Raw genomic sequence first — 18,867 nt, forward strand, 5'->3', positions numbered from 1 at the left:
TGGTTAGCCCCTACACCCATACAAGGACTCTGGGCACAACCTACTCAAAATTCTGCCTGTCACTTCTTCTCTGTTGACCATAACATTGTGCTTTACACACAGAGGGACCTTCCTCTGTGCTTAGAAGTGAAAATATGCACAAAAAAATCCTGTTTGCTTCCTGTTTTCTGTGCTCCTGATCTTGGCCTCCTCCCATAGTAGTTAAGAGATCCCAAGTTCTTACAATGTGTGTTGTATATGCAGATATACTCTATGAAGAAGCCATACTTTTAATCTTCACTTTAAAAAAAGTTTTATTTATTTATGCATACAAGAGCTGGGGTACAGGCCAGAGATGTGGGGGGTGAGAGGATTCACCAGAGACAGAGAGGGGAACAGAACAGGCAGATTGACTGACGTACACTGCTGAAGGGAGCAGCGGGCGAGTCAGGAGAGGTCTGCTGCGCCATGTGGGTTGCTCCCTGGCCAGCCAGGGGATCAAACTTGTGCTGCAGAGACTGCGGACAGCTTCATAGGTTGTGTCTTAACCTCTTGTGCCACCAGGGCGGCCCCAAACAACTTTTCTAAGACAGTATAGTTAGTATGGGGTCACCTTGCTTTGAACTATTGCACTAAGCTGCCTACCACTGTCCAAAGAACCATCTCTGAGGACCTTGGTCTCTGGTAGCTCATGCTTCACTTGTCAAAGAAGCCCATCTGCACCAATGTGACAGTCATTATCTCCCTCCTGTTTGTACTGTAAGAGAATATTTCTGGAGTCATAGCTCTGGTGACTATGGTTCAAACACAGTGACAAGCTGCTGAGGTGGGATTTAGGGCACCTGAGGATTCTGATAGCCCCTGAAATCTCATTTGCTTGGATTGCTTCCTTATTGGCTGAATGAACATCCAGCACAAGGACTTCATTTGACTTTTGGTTCAGCAGTCGCCCTCCTGTCCTCTGCTGTGCCTTCTCTTTGCCATGCTAGAGCATACACCCTTCTCTTTTGGGCTATTTTGCTCAGGCTCAGCATGGCTCTTCCCAGAGGTTTGTAGGGCACTGAGGTTACCTTTCAGATGTTGAACAGGAGTGCCCAGTACCCCAGAGCTGGCATGGAGAGAAGCTTGCCTAAAGTTACCCTTCAGCAAAGAAAGTGGGGGACACCCTACTTTCAGTTTCTGCTCCCAGTAGAAACTGGGAGCACAGGAGCTACTCTGTTCTTTCCCAACCTCCTGATATGGACAAAGAGGAGGCAGAACTTGGACTCTGGATTATCTTTCAGCCCGGGGAAAGAAACTGCACAAATAAACACAATTGGTGTTGGACTATCTCCTGGGATTTCACCCCCTGTTAAGACCCCCACAAAACCCGTCAATCTCTTTTGTTATTATTCCCTGGTTTTAGTCAAGAGTTTTTGACATTTGCAACCACGGAGGCAATCCAGAGGACGGAGATCTTCGAGTATTGTCAGATGCTGGGCCGCCCCAAATCCTTCATCCCTTCTTTCCAGGTAACTGAACCACACGAGGCCTCCACCTCAGCTATATCGGCAGCTGTGGCAGCTGGATTTTCAGCTTTGCTTTTACATGTAGTACCTGAAAGTTTCCTCATTAGCTTGAGACTGGGACGGGTTAGCATTTCTTTTTGGTTCTCGAAAGGTCTGCATTTTTAAGATATGCAAGGAAAACACTGCAGAGGCCTCTCTGCTGGAGGCTCAGCCTCACTGACTCCAATGTGGCCATCAGAGCCACAGGCTCTGCAGCTCCTTCTGCTTGTCTGTCTCTCCCCAAAAGCTCTATCTACTCAGCTCCTGCAGCTGTCCTACTGGCCATGGGTCCACCCCAGGGCCTGCTCACCTTCTCTCTCTCCTTCTGGGCTACTTCTCCTGTCTCTTTTGGATGTTTCTCTTGTCTCAATCTGGAATTTCCTCCCTTCTCTGTCCTTGGCCTTCTTCTCCTCTGTCCTTCTTCCCCTCGGGGCTGTAGCTGTGCAGCTGGCGTCCACATCACAGTCTCTTCTTGATGACGGAATTCTCTACCTAAGGCCCAGTTGTCACCCTAAGTTCCCAAGGACTACTTCTTGGATCGAGACTACACACAGCAACAATGCACAACACATACACACCCCAACAGGAAGCACAAGACAGACACAATGAATGCACTACTGTATGGAGAGAAGAGACCCAATGAGTATTTTCTTCAAGGTATTTACAAACACTTCACCTTCTCCAACAAAGCTTTGTACAATCAGGGCAAATGTTGGTCTCTTTCTTTGCTCTCTGTCTTTGGGCCTGAGCGTAATGAGATCAGTGAGTTAGAGAGATTTGTGTTGTGCTCCATGTTGTTAGTGCATTATGTAAGGCATGCTCACCCTCCCTCTTACAAAAGAGGAAACTGAGGTTCAGAGGAATTGACATGACTCACATCTCCAGAATGCCATTTGTTCTAAATACTTTCATAGATTATTTCATTTAATCTTTATGAGAACCAAGGCAGTTGGTGGATAGTATTATTATTATCTGCATATTTTAATGAAGAAGCTGAGGCACAGAGGCAACTAGCACAATGCTCTACATCCAACATGGAGCTGGGATTTGAGCTTGGGTCTCTCTGACTCCCAAGCCCTCACATTCTTTCTGACCCTGTCACTGTGCTTCTGTATCTATCTGTACTCTGCCATGGGCTGTAAGCAAAGCTCTATGGCCTATTTTTGTTTTTTTATATATGCTTTCCCACCCACCCCTGCTGGTATCTGGTCCTGTGCCTCACACCCGTACAAACATCAGCCTTTCCAGAATGCCTGATAAATAAGTAGTCCGGTGCATTTCCCTGGTGATCGGGGCCAAGGGAGATGGGCCTGCTGTGGCTTCCATCCCTGTCTCTGGAATGCAGGACCCACAAGCTGGGCTTGGAATTGTGTCTACACGCAGATAAAACGCCCCTGATGGCACAAGGCCCTCCTTGCTATTTGGCTGCCAGAGTTAGTGGAAGCTGGCAATCAGCTGACTTCCAAGAAGTCTTATCTACATTTCCCTGTCTGGTTCTCTCCCTTCCTGGACAGATAAGTAACTGGCCCTATTTCTCTTCACAGGTGTATAAACTCCTTTATGCTTCACGGCTGGCAGATTACGGCCTGGCATCCCAGGCCCTGCATTACTGTGAAGCCATTGGCACAGCCCTCCTTAGCCAGGAAGAGAGCAGTCACCCTGTGCTATTAGTGGAACTCATCAAGGTGAGCATCTCAAAGGTTCTCTGCAGGTGTTTTATCTTCCATGTTCAGAGGAAGCTATTCTAAAGCAGCTTAAACTCCACATTTCATCTTCCTTGGACATGTTGTAAAATCGGGCCCACGGCTGTCTTTGACCATGCTTGCGTGCCCAGATATGATAAGCAGAGGCTTGACACCTCACAAAGAGAGATGCAATGGGTGGGGGAGCTAGGGGACTGGAAACCAGGTGTATGTTTACACAAGAAATCCATTCCTGCATCTGCTTTTCTGGTACAGTAAATTTGTGTATTACTGCAAACCATTCTCATGATAAAAATCTGTGCTCAGGAAATCTATTTTAGTGATTAAAACAGGAAATTACCCTTATTGAAATATTTTTAAAGGTATGGAATACTTATCACATGTGGGATGCATTTTTTAATATTTTATTTGATATAATTCTTACATCATTTTTCATCTTTGCACGATGTATGCATTTTCATTGTGGTTATATTCCCCATACAATTGCACCCCCCCATTTTGACTCTAGTCCTTCCTTTCCCCGCCCTTCCAGCCCCAGCCCCCATAGCGTGTCTCTGGTTTATAGTTGCTTGTTGATTTTGATTTTTACTTTGTCTTGATTAGTCTTTTTCCTGGTCCCTTATTTAAGTTTTCTAGATTTCTGCTATGAGTGAGACCATCCTGTATTTTTCTTTTTCTTTCTGGCTTATTTCGCTGAGCATGATCCCTTCCAGCGCCATCCATGTTGCTGCAAATTGCATGTGTTTATCTTTTTTGAATGCTGAGAATATTCCATGGTATATATGTACCACATCTTCTTGATCCAGTCATCTATTTTTGGGCATTTGGGTTGTTTCCAAAGCTTAGCTATTGTAAACAGTGCTGCTATAAACATAGGGGTGCAGGTGCCCTTTGGAATTAATGTTTCTGTGTCATTTGGGCAAATACCTAGGAGTGGAATTGCTGGATCATATGGAAGCTCTATGTTTAGTAGGTCAAGAAATCGCCACACAGCTCTCCATAGTGGTTGGACCAGTTTGCACTCTGTGGGATGCATGTTAAAAAGAAAACAACATATCAACCTTAGATTCTTGGGGAAGAAAACAATCCAGCAAATAGTTGTCCCAATTAATTGAAGAAAAATCCATTTGATGGAGAGTACTACTGTCAATTTTAGTTTTGTTTTAGACAAGGCCCAAGTGATGGGGTTTGTAACCAGACAACTCTCCGAGGTTGAGTCCTCCTATCTTAAAATTTCCATCATTAGGATGCTAGTTGTAGGGAACTTATGGACCCGGAATAGGGTAGTAAAAAGTTTGGGGACTACAGTGGAATCCAAAAAACGATCCCTTGACCAGCAGTGTGGGCATCACCTGGGAGCTTGTTCGAAATGCAGAATCTCAGACTTCCGGAATCAGAATTAGCATTTGAACAAGGTCCCTCCCAGGGATTCCTGTGTGCACTGAAGTTTAGAAGGGCTAATATAGAGCTATGCAGAAGAAATAAAACCAGGTGACACAGTTTCTCATATTTTATTTCGTATCTAACACCACATTGAGTTATTTATGTACAATTTTGAGAAGATATCTGCTGAATATTCTACCTCTCAGTTATTCTTTAAGTTTACAAGTGAGCAGAATTAAATTTCTCTTTCTCTTTCCCCACTTCTTGCCTGTTCTCCCACTGTCTATGCATTTCTTTTCTCTCTCTCCTTTCCCCTCTCCTATGGACACATCTGGAAACCTGGCACAGCTAGCAGAGAAACTGAAGTTGTCAGATCCTTTGCTGCTAGAACGCCGCCGTGGGGACAGGGACCAGGAGCCAGACTGGCTTGTGAGCCTTAGAAGTCGCCAGAAGGCCCTCCAGGTGAGTGGGTGGAATCTGTCACTGGGTGCGCCCCTCATTTCCTTCTTGGTTCGCCTCTATCCAGAGTAGTCAGGCACTGACTTCAGCAAGTCCCAGACTACCATGGAGAACCGTGGGGCTTTCCCCTACTCCAGAGTCTGACCTGAAAGGCCTGGCACCAGCATCCCTGCTGCTGCTTCTCTCCTGGGTGGGCATGTTTGCCTTTGTTTGCTTGCAAGACAGTGGACCCTCTTCCCAATCACCCTTCACTGCAGTCCCAGAAAATACATTTCATGACCATCAAAGCTTTCATCTCTCCTTTAGGAACAATGGATCACTGTGGACCTGTGTCACTTTCATGTAAAGTAGGGCAATGCTTGAAAGACTTCCGGGCCTTCCCTTTTTGTTCTGACAATTGCAAAAGCTGCTGGTAGTAATTGCAACAGTGATTGGAATGGGGCCTCCTCCATTTTCTCTCTCTCGCTCTGCTCTGAAGAAAGAACCCGTGGCTCTTTTAAGGCACACGCCCCCCTGACTCCCTCCGTGTGCTCTTTGGGGATACAGGATTTTTTTCTTTTCTTGCAGTTTTATTGAGATATAATTGGCAGACACAGCACTGTTGAAGGGGTACTGCGTAATGATTTGACTTTCATATATTGTGAAATGATTACTACAGTGAATTAACTTCTCATATAGATATTAAAAAAAGGAAGGAAATATTTTTTCCCTTGCAATGGGAAATATACTCTCTTGGCAAATTTCATATACATCATCCAGCAGTTTCAACTAATGCTGGCCACCATGCTGTCCATTGCATCCCCAGTACTGTTTATCTTCTACCTGAAAATTTGTACCTTTTGGCCACCTTCCTCCACTTGCACCCTGTAAAGGCAGGAAGGACACAGTGCAGGTTTTCTGATCCTATGCAGACCGGGTAAAGGAGGAGTCAGAGTCCTCAGTGGTTTTGCAGGTTTTTTATTTGGGGTTCACCAGGCATATGGCAGGCAGGGGTGCTGGCTGGGGGGCTGGGAGGCTGGCAGGCCTCCCAGCCCCCAGCAAGTCTTCACTCTATCTGGGTTCTGCTGCTTCTCAGCTTCTCTTTCGTTCTACTGCTGCTACTGGCGTCCCCGTGACGCCGCCCTTAAAAAGCACAGTCTTAGCTCAGCTGAATCCCATCTACCTATGCCCACACCCTATTCCAGGCGCCCGCCATCAGGCATGCATTCAGGACAAGGATCCATCATCTATCCTGATGGCGGAAGGGCAGAAAAGCCTGACATTTTCTTTACCCGACACACCCTTACTCAGCCTCTGGTAACCATAAAATTGATCTCTTTTTCTATGAGTTTTTTTAAAAATATAGATTCTACATATAAGTGAAATAAAATAGTATCTATCCTATTTATTTCAGTTAGGATAATACCCTCAAGGTCCATCCATGATGTTGCAAATCACAGGACTTCCTTTTTCAGGGCTGAATAATATTCATCCATCTGTTTCTATATCTCACATTCTCTTTCTCTATTCAGTCATCAATGGACTGTTAGGTGTTTCCATATCTTGGCTTTTGTGAACAATGCTATAAAGTCCGTGGGATGTGGATGTCTCTAAGTCATGATGTTTTCATTTCCTTTGGATGAATATCCAGATGTGTGATTGCTGGATTATATGATAGTTCTATTTTAAATTTTTTGAGGAACATTTATGGTTTCCATAGTGGCTACGCCAATTTATATTCTACCCAAATAGGGGTTCCCTTTTCCCCACACCCTTGCCAGCACTTGCTATCTCTTATAGATTTGCCATTGTCCCAGGTGTGTGGTGATGGCTTGTTGTGGTTTTGATTTGCATTTCCCTGCTGATTAGTGAGGTCGAGCACCTTTTCATGTTCCTGGGGGGGGGCTACAGTTTAGTTCCCTCATCTCCCCCTTTCTCTGGGAAATGATGGACAGTCTAAGGCTCCTGGTCCTTGCCTGCTCTGAGCAGAACTGGGACCTAGAAAGGACTGATATCATGACCCCACCCCCATGACCTTCCCCACCAGCCCCCAGCATTCACGTGAGTTTCCTTCACCTGGTCACATCTACTGAAATTTCTTTTTGACTTAATTTTTAAACCATTGTTGCCTAGTGTTGTCTAACATTATGTTGTATAAAAGGAATTCACTTTATTTTTAATAGCAAAAAGTACCAGCAGACACTGGGGATCCTCATTCTGTTCACTCAAGAGCCAGAAGAGCCACAGCCGGCATCCACACTGATGAACCAAGTATGTAAAGAACTGACTCTCTAATTACACAAGAGAATGTAACTTACAGAATCACTGGCCTTCCTGGAATGCCATCTTTGCCTCTGTCAACCCGACCCTTTGGCCAGCTCCGGTGGCCACTGGCATCTGGCCACTTTTAAATTCCCACTCCTTTAGAGTTTCTGCTTCACATTTAGGTTTTAGTCCTTGTTGCATTATATTGATACTGAATTATTTCACCTGTTTTAGTCCTGCCTCCCCAGCTGGAGATGAATCTTGAGGTCAGAGATGGTGGATTATCTGTATTTCATGATGGTGCTGGGGATGGAGGAGAAGCTGAAGATTTTGAGCTGTCAATTGCCATACATGTGAAATATGTTTCAGAGTGCTTTTAACACATCTCTCCTTTCTCTGCACGATGCCTCTAGGCATTGGGTCAGGCTGACATTATTATCCCTGATTACATCAGTCTTCCATTCCCCAATTATACAGTTGGGGCCTTACCTCTTTACTTCCAGCCATTTCCTGTTCTTTTGCTCTTCCTTCAGAGATAAGTGAAGGGAAGGCAAGAAGGGTGGCCTTGGTTTTTGTTTCTCGAATTTGCCACCATGTCACTGCTTCTGTGGTAAAGGGGTAGAAAGGAGTTGAGCTGGGGGGTTTCTGAATGGCCACTTCTGCTAGGAGGCAGTCATAGCTCTTGTCAGCCAGACAGGTGGGTTGATTGACCACATCAGTCCAGTGAGCTTGGGCCAAGCGCTGTATATACCACACCTTATCAGCAAAGTGGTTAGCTGGAGTGAACACCACCAAGATCCCAATACCCCAGCCAGCATGTCTGCCATCAATTTCCTAGGTTTTTATTCAGGTGTCATTGGCACAACATTATGTTAGTTTTGGGTGTATGGTTTGGCTTTTAACTGAAAACTTTCTAAGTTTGAAATACCCAACTCTGTTAGAAAATCTCTAAGGGAGAAAGAGTTGGCTCTCCCCCTCCAAAAAAAGTGTGTCAGTAAATAAGAATGCCCTGGCTGCCTCCCCAGTCCTCTGGCTTAAGGCTTAGTGATCATACAGGGTAGTGATTTGTAAACTGTAAGTCCCATGCTGTGAGAGGTGTTTTGATGTCACTGTGTTGCACTTGTCATCACTTTTCTGGAAGTCATGTCATATAGCCTGACCTTTCTCCTGCTTTCCAAAGACGACACAGGTAGGAATGTACCTGGTGTGATTAGTCTATGCAAGTGCACATCCCAGGCCTCACCTCTTCCTCTTTGCTCTATTCCTTAGAAAACACCTTCTATCAGGATCTGTCGGGACAACAAGGTGATTCAGAAGCCCTTGGTGACCGCTCAGCCCTGTGGCCAACATCAGAACCGACAGTCCCAGCCCAGCCCGCCCCACAGCAGTCCTTTCCACTCCTGCCGGGCTCCTACCCATATGGAGGAGGTGCAGGACAGACAGGGGTCCCGGTGCCTCTTTACTCAGTTCCCCTGACCCATCAGCCCGGGACTGGAAGTGGAGGCAGTGTGGCAGTGACAGGGGCTCCTGGAGGAAGCACCTGGGAGGAAAACCAGCAGATGTATCCAACCCCTGGTAAGATCTGCTGGCTGGGCTGGGAGCCTTGGGAAGGAGTTTTGTAGGAGAGGAAGCAGGCAAGGGAAGTGCAGGGGTTGAATGAGAGTCAGTGGGCGTGGAGCTGGGAAGGACCTGGCCAGTGGGTGTGCATGTTGAGGGCCTACTGTGTGACGGCATGTGCTGGCACTTTGCATTCATTCATAGGAGATGTACTGATCCATTCCAGTTCTCTGTGCCTGCATAAGTATACCAAGGTCAATGTCGGCCCCTCCTGCTCACCCCTTGGGCTATGTAGTTTCTAGGACAGAAGCTGTGCTTGGAGAAGCCCCCTGCAGCTTGAGCTGTGCAGGTCAAGCATTTTCCAGAAGCCATCGTGCATCTAAGAGCTCAGTGTCAGCGACTAGCAGAGACCACACTTCTTTCCTCGTCCCAAGTTTTTCAGGCTCATCAGACCTTGAACAACAGGTCTGCAATACCAAGCAGTGCCTGATAGTGCTGGGAACCAAATAGAAGGATTATATCTTAGATCTTCTTAGATAAGGCCCTGTCCGAGAAGGGAGATTCCAATGGAAGGGATGGTCCTGGAGGATCCCTGTGATCTAGCTTGGTGTTGCTTTGATTTCCAGGATAGCTCAGGAATGACCTTGGTGTTTGGGTAGAGGTTGATTTCTGAGCATATCCTGGGTTGGCTGGAATCGAAAAGGCAGTGAAGGTGGACTTTGCATTTACTGTGGTCTGCTTGGGGTTATGGGCTCTGGACTCCAGCAGCTTTGCAGTTAGGAAAGCTAACTGTGTCTCCATTACCCTTCTTCAGAATGGATGGAGCAAACAGAAGTGCATATCACTATTTTGTTTGTGTTTTTTGACACAGGAGAGAATACGGTGTCTCAAGAAAACTTCCAGCATCCCAGTGGTCCAAAGGTCATGCCCCAGCCTCAGGTGAGAGGACACAACATAATGGGTGTCTATGTCCACGCTAAGGTTTAGGTTTCACCACTCGCTCTAGTTTCCTAGATGTGTGCAAGCTCTGTCCAGCACCTAGCATGAGCTCCCTTCCCTCCATGGCACCATGTGTCTGCTGAGAGGTAGGGAGGAGGCTGTTTTCTTGTTCAAGTTCAATCCCACCCATCTGTGTCCATGCAGGAAGGGGTCTGCAGAACTGGGTTTTGTTTTGGCCTCAGACTTGCTTCCCTTGAAGTCCTTTTTCTTTTTATTGAGGTAACATTAGTTTACAACACTGTGTAGATTCCAGGAATGCATTTTCTTATTCAGCAACTGCATTATAGCTCACCATATCCTCCAGTAACCTAGTTGGCTCCCTCCTTGCTCCTTCCCTCTGGCAACAACCATTCTTTTGTTTTGTTCATGTCCCTCTTTATAGTCCACAAATGAGTGAAATCATCTGGTATTTGTCTTTCTAACTTATTTCACTAAGCTTAATCCCTCCAAGGTCTATCTGTGTTGTCAACAATGGCAAGAGCTCATCTTTTTTACAGCTGAGTAGTATTCCATTGTGTATATATATCACATCTTCTTTATATACTCCTCTGTCATCGGGCACTTAGGTTGTTTTCACATCCTTGCTATTGTGAGTAGTGCTGTATGAACATAGCGGTGCATATTTCTTTTCAAATAATAAGCACCTTTGTGTTCTTTGGATAAATACCTAACAGTGGGATAGATGGATTATATAGAAATAATTTTCTGAGGAATTGCTACATTGTTTTGCATAGTGGATGCTTTATGGAAAGTAGCTGTTTTCAATAGTGGCATTTATTATTTTTAAATTCTTACCTCGCTTTATTTCAAAGAAGGATCTTTGGCAGCTGTGTTTCTTCTCGCTCAAGCTGTAAGGTCATGGAGGTGACTATGTCTAATGAACCATTTTCTCTATGCACCACTCCCCCCAGCAATGGGTAGTGCTGGTCCCAAGCATAAGACCAAGCTTCAGCCTTGCTACGGGAAGGGCATCTCACCTAACTTTCTCAAGTAGTAACAGGGCTTCAGGCATGAAGCATTTATGCTCTATTTTTTTTTCCTGACTGAAAAAGTAGTATATTATTGCTATAAAAACTTGAAAAATAAGGATAAAGTATCACATAAAGAATCAAATAAACATCACGCATAGTCCCAGTCAAATATTTACTTATTTTCTTTCAATGTTTTTTAGTATGTGAATAAATACATACACATATGTATACACATATATTTTATTTTTATTTATTTATTTATTTATTTTTTCTTTTTTTCTATATATATATTTTTTTAATATTAAATTTTATTTTTATATTCCCCCATACAATTGCAAACGCCCCATTCTGACCCCAATCCTTTCCCTCCCGCCCCCCACCCCCCAAAAAGTGTTTCTGGTTCATAGTTTTTTGTTGATTTTGATTTTCACTTTCTTATATTCATTTTCCTGGTCCCTTATTTAAGTTTTCTAGATTCCTGCTATGAGTGAGACCATCCGGTATTTTTCTTTTTCTTTTTGGCTTATTTCGCTGAGCATGATCCCTTCCAGCGCCATCCATGTTGCTGCAAATTGCATGTGTTTATCTTTTTTGAATGCTGAGTAATATTCCATGGTATATATGTACCACATCTTCTTGATCCAGTCATCTATTTTTGGGCATTTGGGCTGTTTCCAAAGCTTAGCTATTGTAAACAGTGCTGCTATAAACATAGGGGTGCAGGTGCTCTTTGGAATTGATGTTTCTGTGTCCTTTGGGTAAATACCTAGGAGTGGAATTGCTGGATCATATGGAAGCTCTATGTTTAGTAGGTCCAGAAATCTCCACACAGCTCTCCATAGTGGTTGGACCAGTTTGCACTCCCACCAACAGTGCAGAAGAGTTCCTTTTTCTCCACACCCTCGCCAACATTTGTTGTTGCTAGTTTTTTTAATATGTGCCATTCTCACTGGTGTGAGATGGTATCTCATGGTAGTTTTGATTTGCATTTCCCTGATTACAAGTATACACATATATTTTAAAATGGTTAAGAACATGTGTATATGAAACTTTACTTGCTATTTAATTCTATTCAGTGAGATTTTCTGTCATTCATAAATACGATTTTTAATATAGGCATGAAAATCCATTGTATGAAAGCACCATCAATCATTCATTTGTTCTTTTATAAATGCTGACTTTCTGCAACATACCTGGTACTGTTGCAGGGACTGGGGGTGCACAGGCAGACATCAGGGTACTGCCTATGCACGGAGGTGACTGCAAATAAACAACTGTGGGCATGTGGGATTCCACTTTAGATGGCGGGGTGGGGGTGGCAGGGAAGGCAGAGGTCATAACAGAATGTGGACATGCAGCAGGTAGGCATCTAGGAACAGAATTCAAGACAGGGAATAGCAGGAGCAAAGCATCTAATATGGGACTAACTTGGTACAGCCCAGGAAGAGTCCAGGAATCATGTATCCAGAGAGTGGGGTGCAGTAGGGGAGAGTGCCAAGAATCAAGACCACAGGGGTAGAGAGAGGTGAGATCACAGAGCATCTGGCAGACTTGGCAAAGAGCTGAGATTTGAGTTTGTCATTCCTACATTTTAAGCATTTCAAGTGTGTTGCTTTGCTTTTCCTTTCCTTTCCTTTCTTCTCTTCCTTTCCTTTCTACTCTCTCCTATATAAAACATGTGATAAGCATCCTAGTGTATAAACCCTGGTCTATTCTTGATTCATTCAATTGGGGGAAATGCTTAGAAAGAGAACCAGACCATCCAAGTTTGACTCCTATTCTGCCATTGATTAGCTGTGTGACCTTCAGTAAGTTGCTTCATCTTTCTGTGCCTTAGCTTTCTCATGTGTAAAATGGAATGACAGCAGTAGTACCAACCCCACTGTTTAAGGATTAGATGAGTCACTATATATAAAGCACTTAGATCATGCTTAGTATATAGTAAATTTTGTGTGCATTAGAATAAAAAATAAAACCTCTTCGGTGTTTGCCAAAGTATTTTCCAAAGGAAAATTATGCTATCTTGAGGTATGCTTATATGAGGTATTAAGAAAGGAAAATTCATAAAGAAAAAAAAGATTGGAGGTTTCCAGGGGCTGGGAGAGGAGAAAATGAGGGTGGGGTAGGGTGGAGAGAGGCTAAAATTAAATGGGTACAGAGTTTCTGTTGGGGAAGATGAAAAGTTCTGGAAATGGGTAGTGGTCATGGTTTTATAAAATTGTGTGTAAGCACTTATCCATGGTTAGTTAGTTAGTAAACATTGCTTGTATTTATATTTTGCTAAAATAAAAAATGTTAATGTTAATGTCTCTCCTCTGGTCAGGAGAGTTGACTGAGCAAGTCTGTCAGGAGCTGAGCTCTGAGGTAGTTAGGTTTGACAACATTACACTGTCTATCCCTTGGAGTTTTGGGGTCCTGTGGGGATTTTTCCTGGGTTCTTTATCTCCAGCAGTATATTCTGTACCCCTGCTCCGGGCATGGGCATGGTTCTGGAAACCTTATGTTCTCGGCTAGGCTGCACAGCTGTCAGGAACGACACAGAATTAACAATGATGTGAGGATCAGTTCTGGGCTTTGGCTTTGTCCTGAGATCTTCAGAAAATCATTTCTCCTGGCTAAGTGCTATTTCCTCATCGGAAAAATGTGATTCCGTATGCCTCTCCCACTGATTCACTGACTGGGTTAGGCGACTGAGTACATGTAACCTGTCAAGTGCTATTCAAAAGTTAGTTCTTATTTTCTTTAATTCTAGGTGCCCCTGATTCCTGGAGCAGGAAATGTTGCTGAAAATTCTAAGGAGCAGGATGGGGATGAATCCTCTGATGAAACAGATAAAAAGGCTTCCCAAAGTGCTGCGCAGAGAGAGAAGCAAGGAGACTTGAAGGAGAACACAAAGGTGAGGGCCTTCTCCTCTGCCCACATTCCCTTCTCAAAGGCTGCCACTGAGTGGGCAACTGGCTTTGGTTATGTCTCCCACCATCACATTGTGGTGGGTTCATCTCACATTCAGCAGGAAAATCAAACTACAGGCCATAAAATATCCCCTTCTGCTTCCAGAGCTCAGGGTTTGGCTGGTTCAGCTGGTTTCGCTCGAAGCCCAGCAACGCATCCCCCTCTGAGGATGAAGACTCATCTGACAGTCCTGACTCTGAGGTATCCTGGGTGAGAGGGCGGGGAAGCTCCTCCTTCTGTTGATGTTTTCTCCGCAGCTTGGGGAGCCAGGGGCTGGCAGGGATTCTGCCCCAGGCCAGATGAAGCAAAGGCTGCTGATGTGAGGTTGTGGGAAACTGGTCCTGTGAGGGCAAAGGCAGATGATGAAAAGCTTTAAATGTTAGGATGAAGAAGTTTAACTTTAGTAGGCCAACAGTAGGGAACTAATTTTGGTTACTGAGCAGGAGAGTGGAACCAGGAAATGGGGTTTTGGGGAGAGTACTCCAGCAGCCGGCTGAGGATGGAGGCAGCACTGTGGGAGCTGCAGGAACACAAGTAGGCCAGTATGAGTTTGTGAACCACCAATGCATGATGCTGCCTTTCTCTGTCCACCCAGCAGACCTCCAGAGCACCATCTCCCACTAAGGCTGGCCCTGGTCCCTCACTGACACCTTTCCCAGAGTCCCAGCCTCTGCCAGGTACTAGCGCCTTCCCCAGGGGCACAGGTACCACCAACCTCACATCCTCTGGGCCAACTGCACTCCTCTCTTCATTTCCCTGGGGTTTGGGTGACTTCTGGGTGAGGGGACTCCTCCATGCCGAGTAGTGGAAATAAATTCTTGACTCCTTCTAGGTGGGGGTGAAGTCCTAGGATCGGTGTCCAGTGGGGGAGCAGCTGAGAGTACTGAAACTGGAGGCTTGTCCGGGCCTGAGGTGAGCAGCCTGGAAACTGGGGCCTAGCCCCGACTTCCCCAGCCCCGCATCCCTGCAGTGTCAGGGCTAAACTTTCTGCAAGGGGTGGAGGTGACTGACTCATGGGGAATATGGAGAAAGCTTCTATAGTGGTTTGCTTGGGCTGCCATTACAAGATGTCATGAGCTGTGTAGCTTAAACAACAGAAATTTGTTTCCTCACAGTTCAGGAGTCTGAAGTATGAGGTCAAGGTGTTGGCAGGTTTGGATTCTTTTTGAGTCTTTACTGACATTCCTTGAGTGCCTGTGTCCAAATTTCCTCTTCTTGTAATGGCACCTCTCCTATTGGGTTAGTGACCACACTAATGGCCTCATTTTACCTTAATTACCTCTTTAAAGACCTTATCTCTAAATACATTCCGAGGTCCTAGAGGTTAGGATTTTAACATGTTTAGTTTTGAGGGGACACAACTGAGCCAATAATTTTCTTTGGTGCCTCTTTCCCTGTCTCAGTTGGAACCAGAGTTCTCAGCATCCTTGACAAGGATTATATTAAGAGTCTCGATGAATTGTCCACACCAGTGTGGGTTTCATGCTAACTGCTGGGAAAACATTTTTATTTCTTGTGGTCTGGTTAGAGCGCTTTTGTAGTATTTTATATATTTTCAAATAATATATTTCTTTCTGTGATGCTGTTTGTATAAGTTATTTTGTTTTTTTCTGATGTGCTGTACTTCTGCATTGCTCTCCTACCTCCCCCACCCTTGCACACCCTCCGGACCTAGGGGCTGTCTGTGCTCACTTCAACCATGTTGGCTGGTTTGAGATTCCTGGATGTCCACCAATTTCTATCCTTCCCATCTGCTTCTCTCTCTCTCTCTTTTTAAAAGAGATTTATTTAGGTATACAAGAACTGGGGTACAGGCCAGAGGTGTGGGGGGTGAGAGGATTCACCAGAGACAGAGTGGGGAGCAGAATAGGCAGATCTACTGAAATACACTGCTGACGGGAGCAGCGGATGAGACAGGAAAGGTCTGCTGCGCCATGTGGGTAGCTCCCTGGCTGGGGATTGTGCTGCAGAGGCTGCAGATAGCTTCATAGGTTGTGTCTTAATCCCTTGAGCCACCAGGGAGGCCCCCATCTGCTTCTCTTGACCAAGCTGATGCTCAGAGAAGTCCTTGATGTTCTGGAATCTGGGAAGCAGCGTGATGATAAGATTTTCTATTATTTTCCACCACAGGGTGTTTCTTCAGAGACCTACTTCAATCCTGGTTCTCTGCTGCCTCCCCCCACCTTCAAAGGGTCTGTTCCTCTTTACAACCCATCTCAGGTCGCTCAGGTAAGGAAGTATTGAAGGAGAGGGGCTAGAAGCACATGTTTTGAAGTAAGGAGACATAGGTTTTTAAAATTATTATTACATTTATTGAGGTCATGTTGGTTTACAACACTGTGGATGTTTTAGGGCAATTGTATATTATCATACCCACCCACTGCCAAAACCTCAATAATCCTCCACCTCAGTTCAATGGAGACCTAAGTTTATAATCCCAGTTTACCACCTGATATACTATATGTGAGTCCTTGAATATAATTTGACTTCTCTGTCTCAATTTCTGTATCTGAAAACTGGGTTCAGAAGTAGTGACCTCACAAGATAACTGTGATGATTAAATGGGAACATGTATGTTAAAGGCCTCATACACAGAAGAGACCTAATCAATGTCACTATCACTAGCATTACCCTTGACCTTTCATAAGTCTCAGGACTCAAGAGACACCATTAACATTGCTGTCAGTGCTGTGACTATGCCATCAGGGTGTCCTGGGCTACGGTCTCATTGTAAACTTTGTGAGAAGCTCAAAACTACCTCCAAGGCCTGGGGCAGACTGACTGCTTCCATGTGTCACTTGGGCTTCCCTTCTTTATAAAATTGAATTTCTCTTGCCACATTTAAGAAGTAAAAGTGAATAATTAGAACCCCACTCCTTAAGCCAAATGCAATTGAAGTGTTCTAGACTCTCAGGACGCCCTAGCTCAATGCAACCATCAGCCCGGGGAGAAGGGAGTCATGTCTGGGGCTATAATCTTGTGCAATGCTTGTTCTTTTCCAGCTCCCCATGACCACTGGCCTGAACCGGCCCAATCGCCTAGCTCAGCGTCGCTATCCAACCCAGCCTTGATGAGACGACCCACCCCAGGCGGGTTTCCCTGGGGTACAACTTTTATGTGTTCTTCCTTCTGAACTCCCCCATCCCTCTGTCATAGAAGGGTTCTCAAGATGACTGTGCCAGTCTATTTCCTACACTGGGCATTTAGAAGGCCAGGGGACTGAGACTCCTAGGGCACAACACAGTCTAACTCTCAAGATGTAGCTTCAGATCCATGGAAATGGCTTCCACAGATGGTAAATCTGGTATCAAAGACTGGAGGTGAGCACAATGCTGTGCCAGCAGTATTGAGGGTGGAGGCTTCACACCCTCAGGACAGTCAGGGCCTATGAACACCACTGCCCAGGTCAACAAAGACAGTCCTGGGCTCTGCAGCAAGAAATTATTGAGGACCATATTCTGGACCATCTCTGACTCTTGCTCTGTCTTAGTTACAGACCAATTAACAGCTCTAGTTAGCCAAGTCTTTATACTGAAACTTGATTATTGTTTCCTATCATAATTCCCTCTTCAGTGACATTTTCAGCAGTTTCTCTCTTGGTCCTCGTTTTTGGCCCATTAAAAAAATGTGGTTCAGATTAATTATATTTCTCTCACTTTCTTAGCTGGTCCTATTTTTTCACATTCTGGCATCTGGCTATCAAGTTAGATTGCTGTAGGCATCATATTGTCATGGTAACTACTCAACCTAATGATGCAGATGGATGGAACATCAGTATAATAAATGATGGGAAATGTTTCCTAAAAATTCACTTCTTCCATAAGAGAGGGGGAATGAGAACCTGATATTGTTAATAATGCCCTTCTTGCTTCAAGCCTTTGCAAATTGATGTTCGGAGGGTCACTGGAGCCAGAAGGAGGAGGGAGACATCTTGAAAATTTCCATTTCTCCTTTCAAACCCAAAATAGGAAAGACTCTTGCTGTTTGTCAGACTTGCTGGAAATTGCTCCTCACAAAGAACATTTTTTTTTTTGTATGTGTAATTGTACATACAGGTTTTGTATACTCTAATGTCCCATGGTTCTGATGTTGATAGCAATTAAACCAGATAATTTTATAGCTAATGCTCGACTCTGGCTGGTTTTTGCACAGGGAGAAAACACATTGAATGGGATCTTCCCTTAAGTTTTCTAATAGTGGGTCATTGTGTGATAAGTGAAAATAGTTGGAAAGAGCCCTTTGTTAACAAAACATCTAGAAATTGATCCTCTTCCAGGTCTACTCTAATGTTAGTTTTTCAATTAAAAAAATATGGTCAAAAGTGCATCTGGAGCAAATTAGTCACTTCATTAATGAAATATTGCATATTCTGGTTCTTTAGAAAGTGTATTTACCTCTCAGATTAAATTTGGAAGTGTATACATAAGTATTTTGTAACTAGAAGAACCTTAGTAGTCCTGTTCCCTTTTCTTCCTGAAGGAAACTGCTGTTCCTTTGTTTTGGTATGCTGACACCCAGTGGCAGTATTGTGTGTTTCGCAGGAACCAAACTGCTTAGATTTCAATACTGGCTCATTCAGTTCATCTTGTAACCCTGGGCAAGGTGACTTAACTATCTGGTGCTTCAGTTCCTTCATCTGTAAAATGAGGAGGATAATTACAGTGGTACCTACTTCATAGGGACATTGCAAGAGTTAAATGAGTTAAACTCTTAGCAATGTACCGAGTACATGCTAAGCACTAAGTTTTATTATTATTAGTATTACTAGTATGCAATCTAATAAGTCAAATCTTGACTGTGTGCTAATTTTAACTGCATTTTTCATTTTTTATATAGGTATACATAATGCTTTATAACTACTTTTTAATATGTGTCCTGATTACTAAGCCAGTTTGTCTACCTCCATCTGGTCTGCCACTAGTGTTAGACCATGTCACTTATTGCCCCTGGGAATGATGAGCTCAGAAGACCTACTCAATAGAAAGAAGCACTTTGGAGCAATAGAGTGAACGCCAGAGGAGAAGACTCAGATACCTGTGTCCTTACTTCCTCCTCCTGTCATGATTAATCAAG

General features: G+C 44.4%; 1 protein-coding gene across 1 annotated transcript; it reads left to right on the top strand.

Annotated features, from left to right (window-relative positions):
• Nucleotides 1-670: 670 nt before the first annotated feature.
• LOC311181617 (protein transport protein Sec16B-like) lies at nucleotides 671-16,865 on the top strand (the record flags this gene model as incomplete). Its single annotated transcript, XM_084250063.1, has 13 exons — nucleotides 671-738; nucleotides 1,385-1,490; nucleotides 3,071-3,211; nucleotides 4,961-5,074; nucleotides 7,234-7,321; nucleotides 8,585-8,890; nucleotides 9,744-9,811; nucleotides 13,595-13,738; nucleotides 13,900-13,995; nucleotides 14,390-14,498; nucleotides 14,627-14,706; nucleotides 15,925-16,023; nucleotides 16,797-16,865. 13 exons carry the CDS (start codon nucleotides 671-673, stop codon nucleotides 16,863-16,865), a joined length of 1,488 nt encoding a protein of 495 aa, XP_084106189.1.
• Nucleotides 16,866-18,867: the final 2,002 nt, after the last annotated feature.

This window comes from Talpa europaea, assembly GCF_964194135.1.
Source record: "Talpa europaea genome assembly, chromosome: 12".
NCBI lineage: Eukaryota > Metazoa > Chordata > Mammalia > Eulipotyphla > Talpidae > Talpa > Talpa europaea.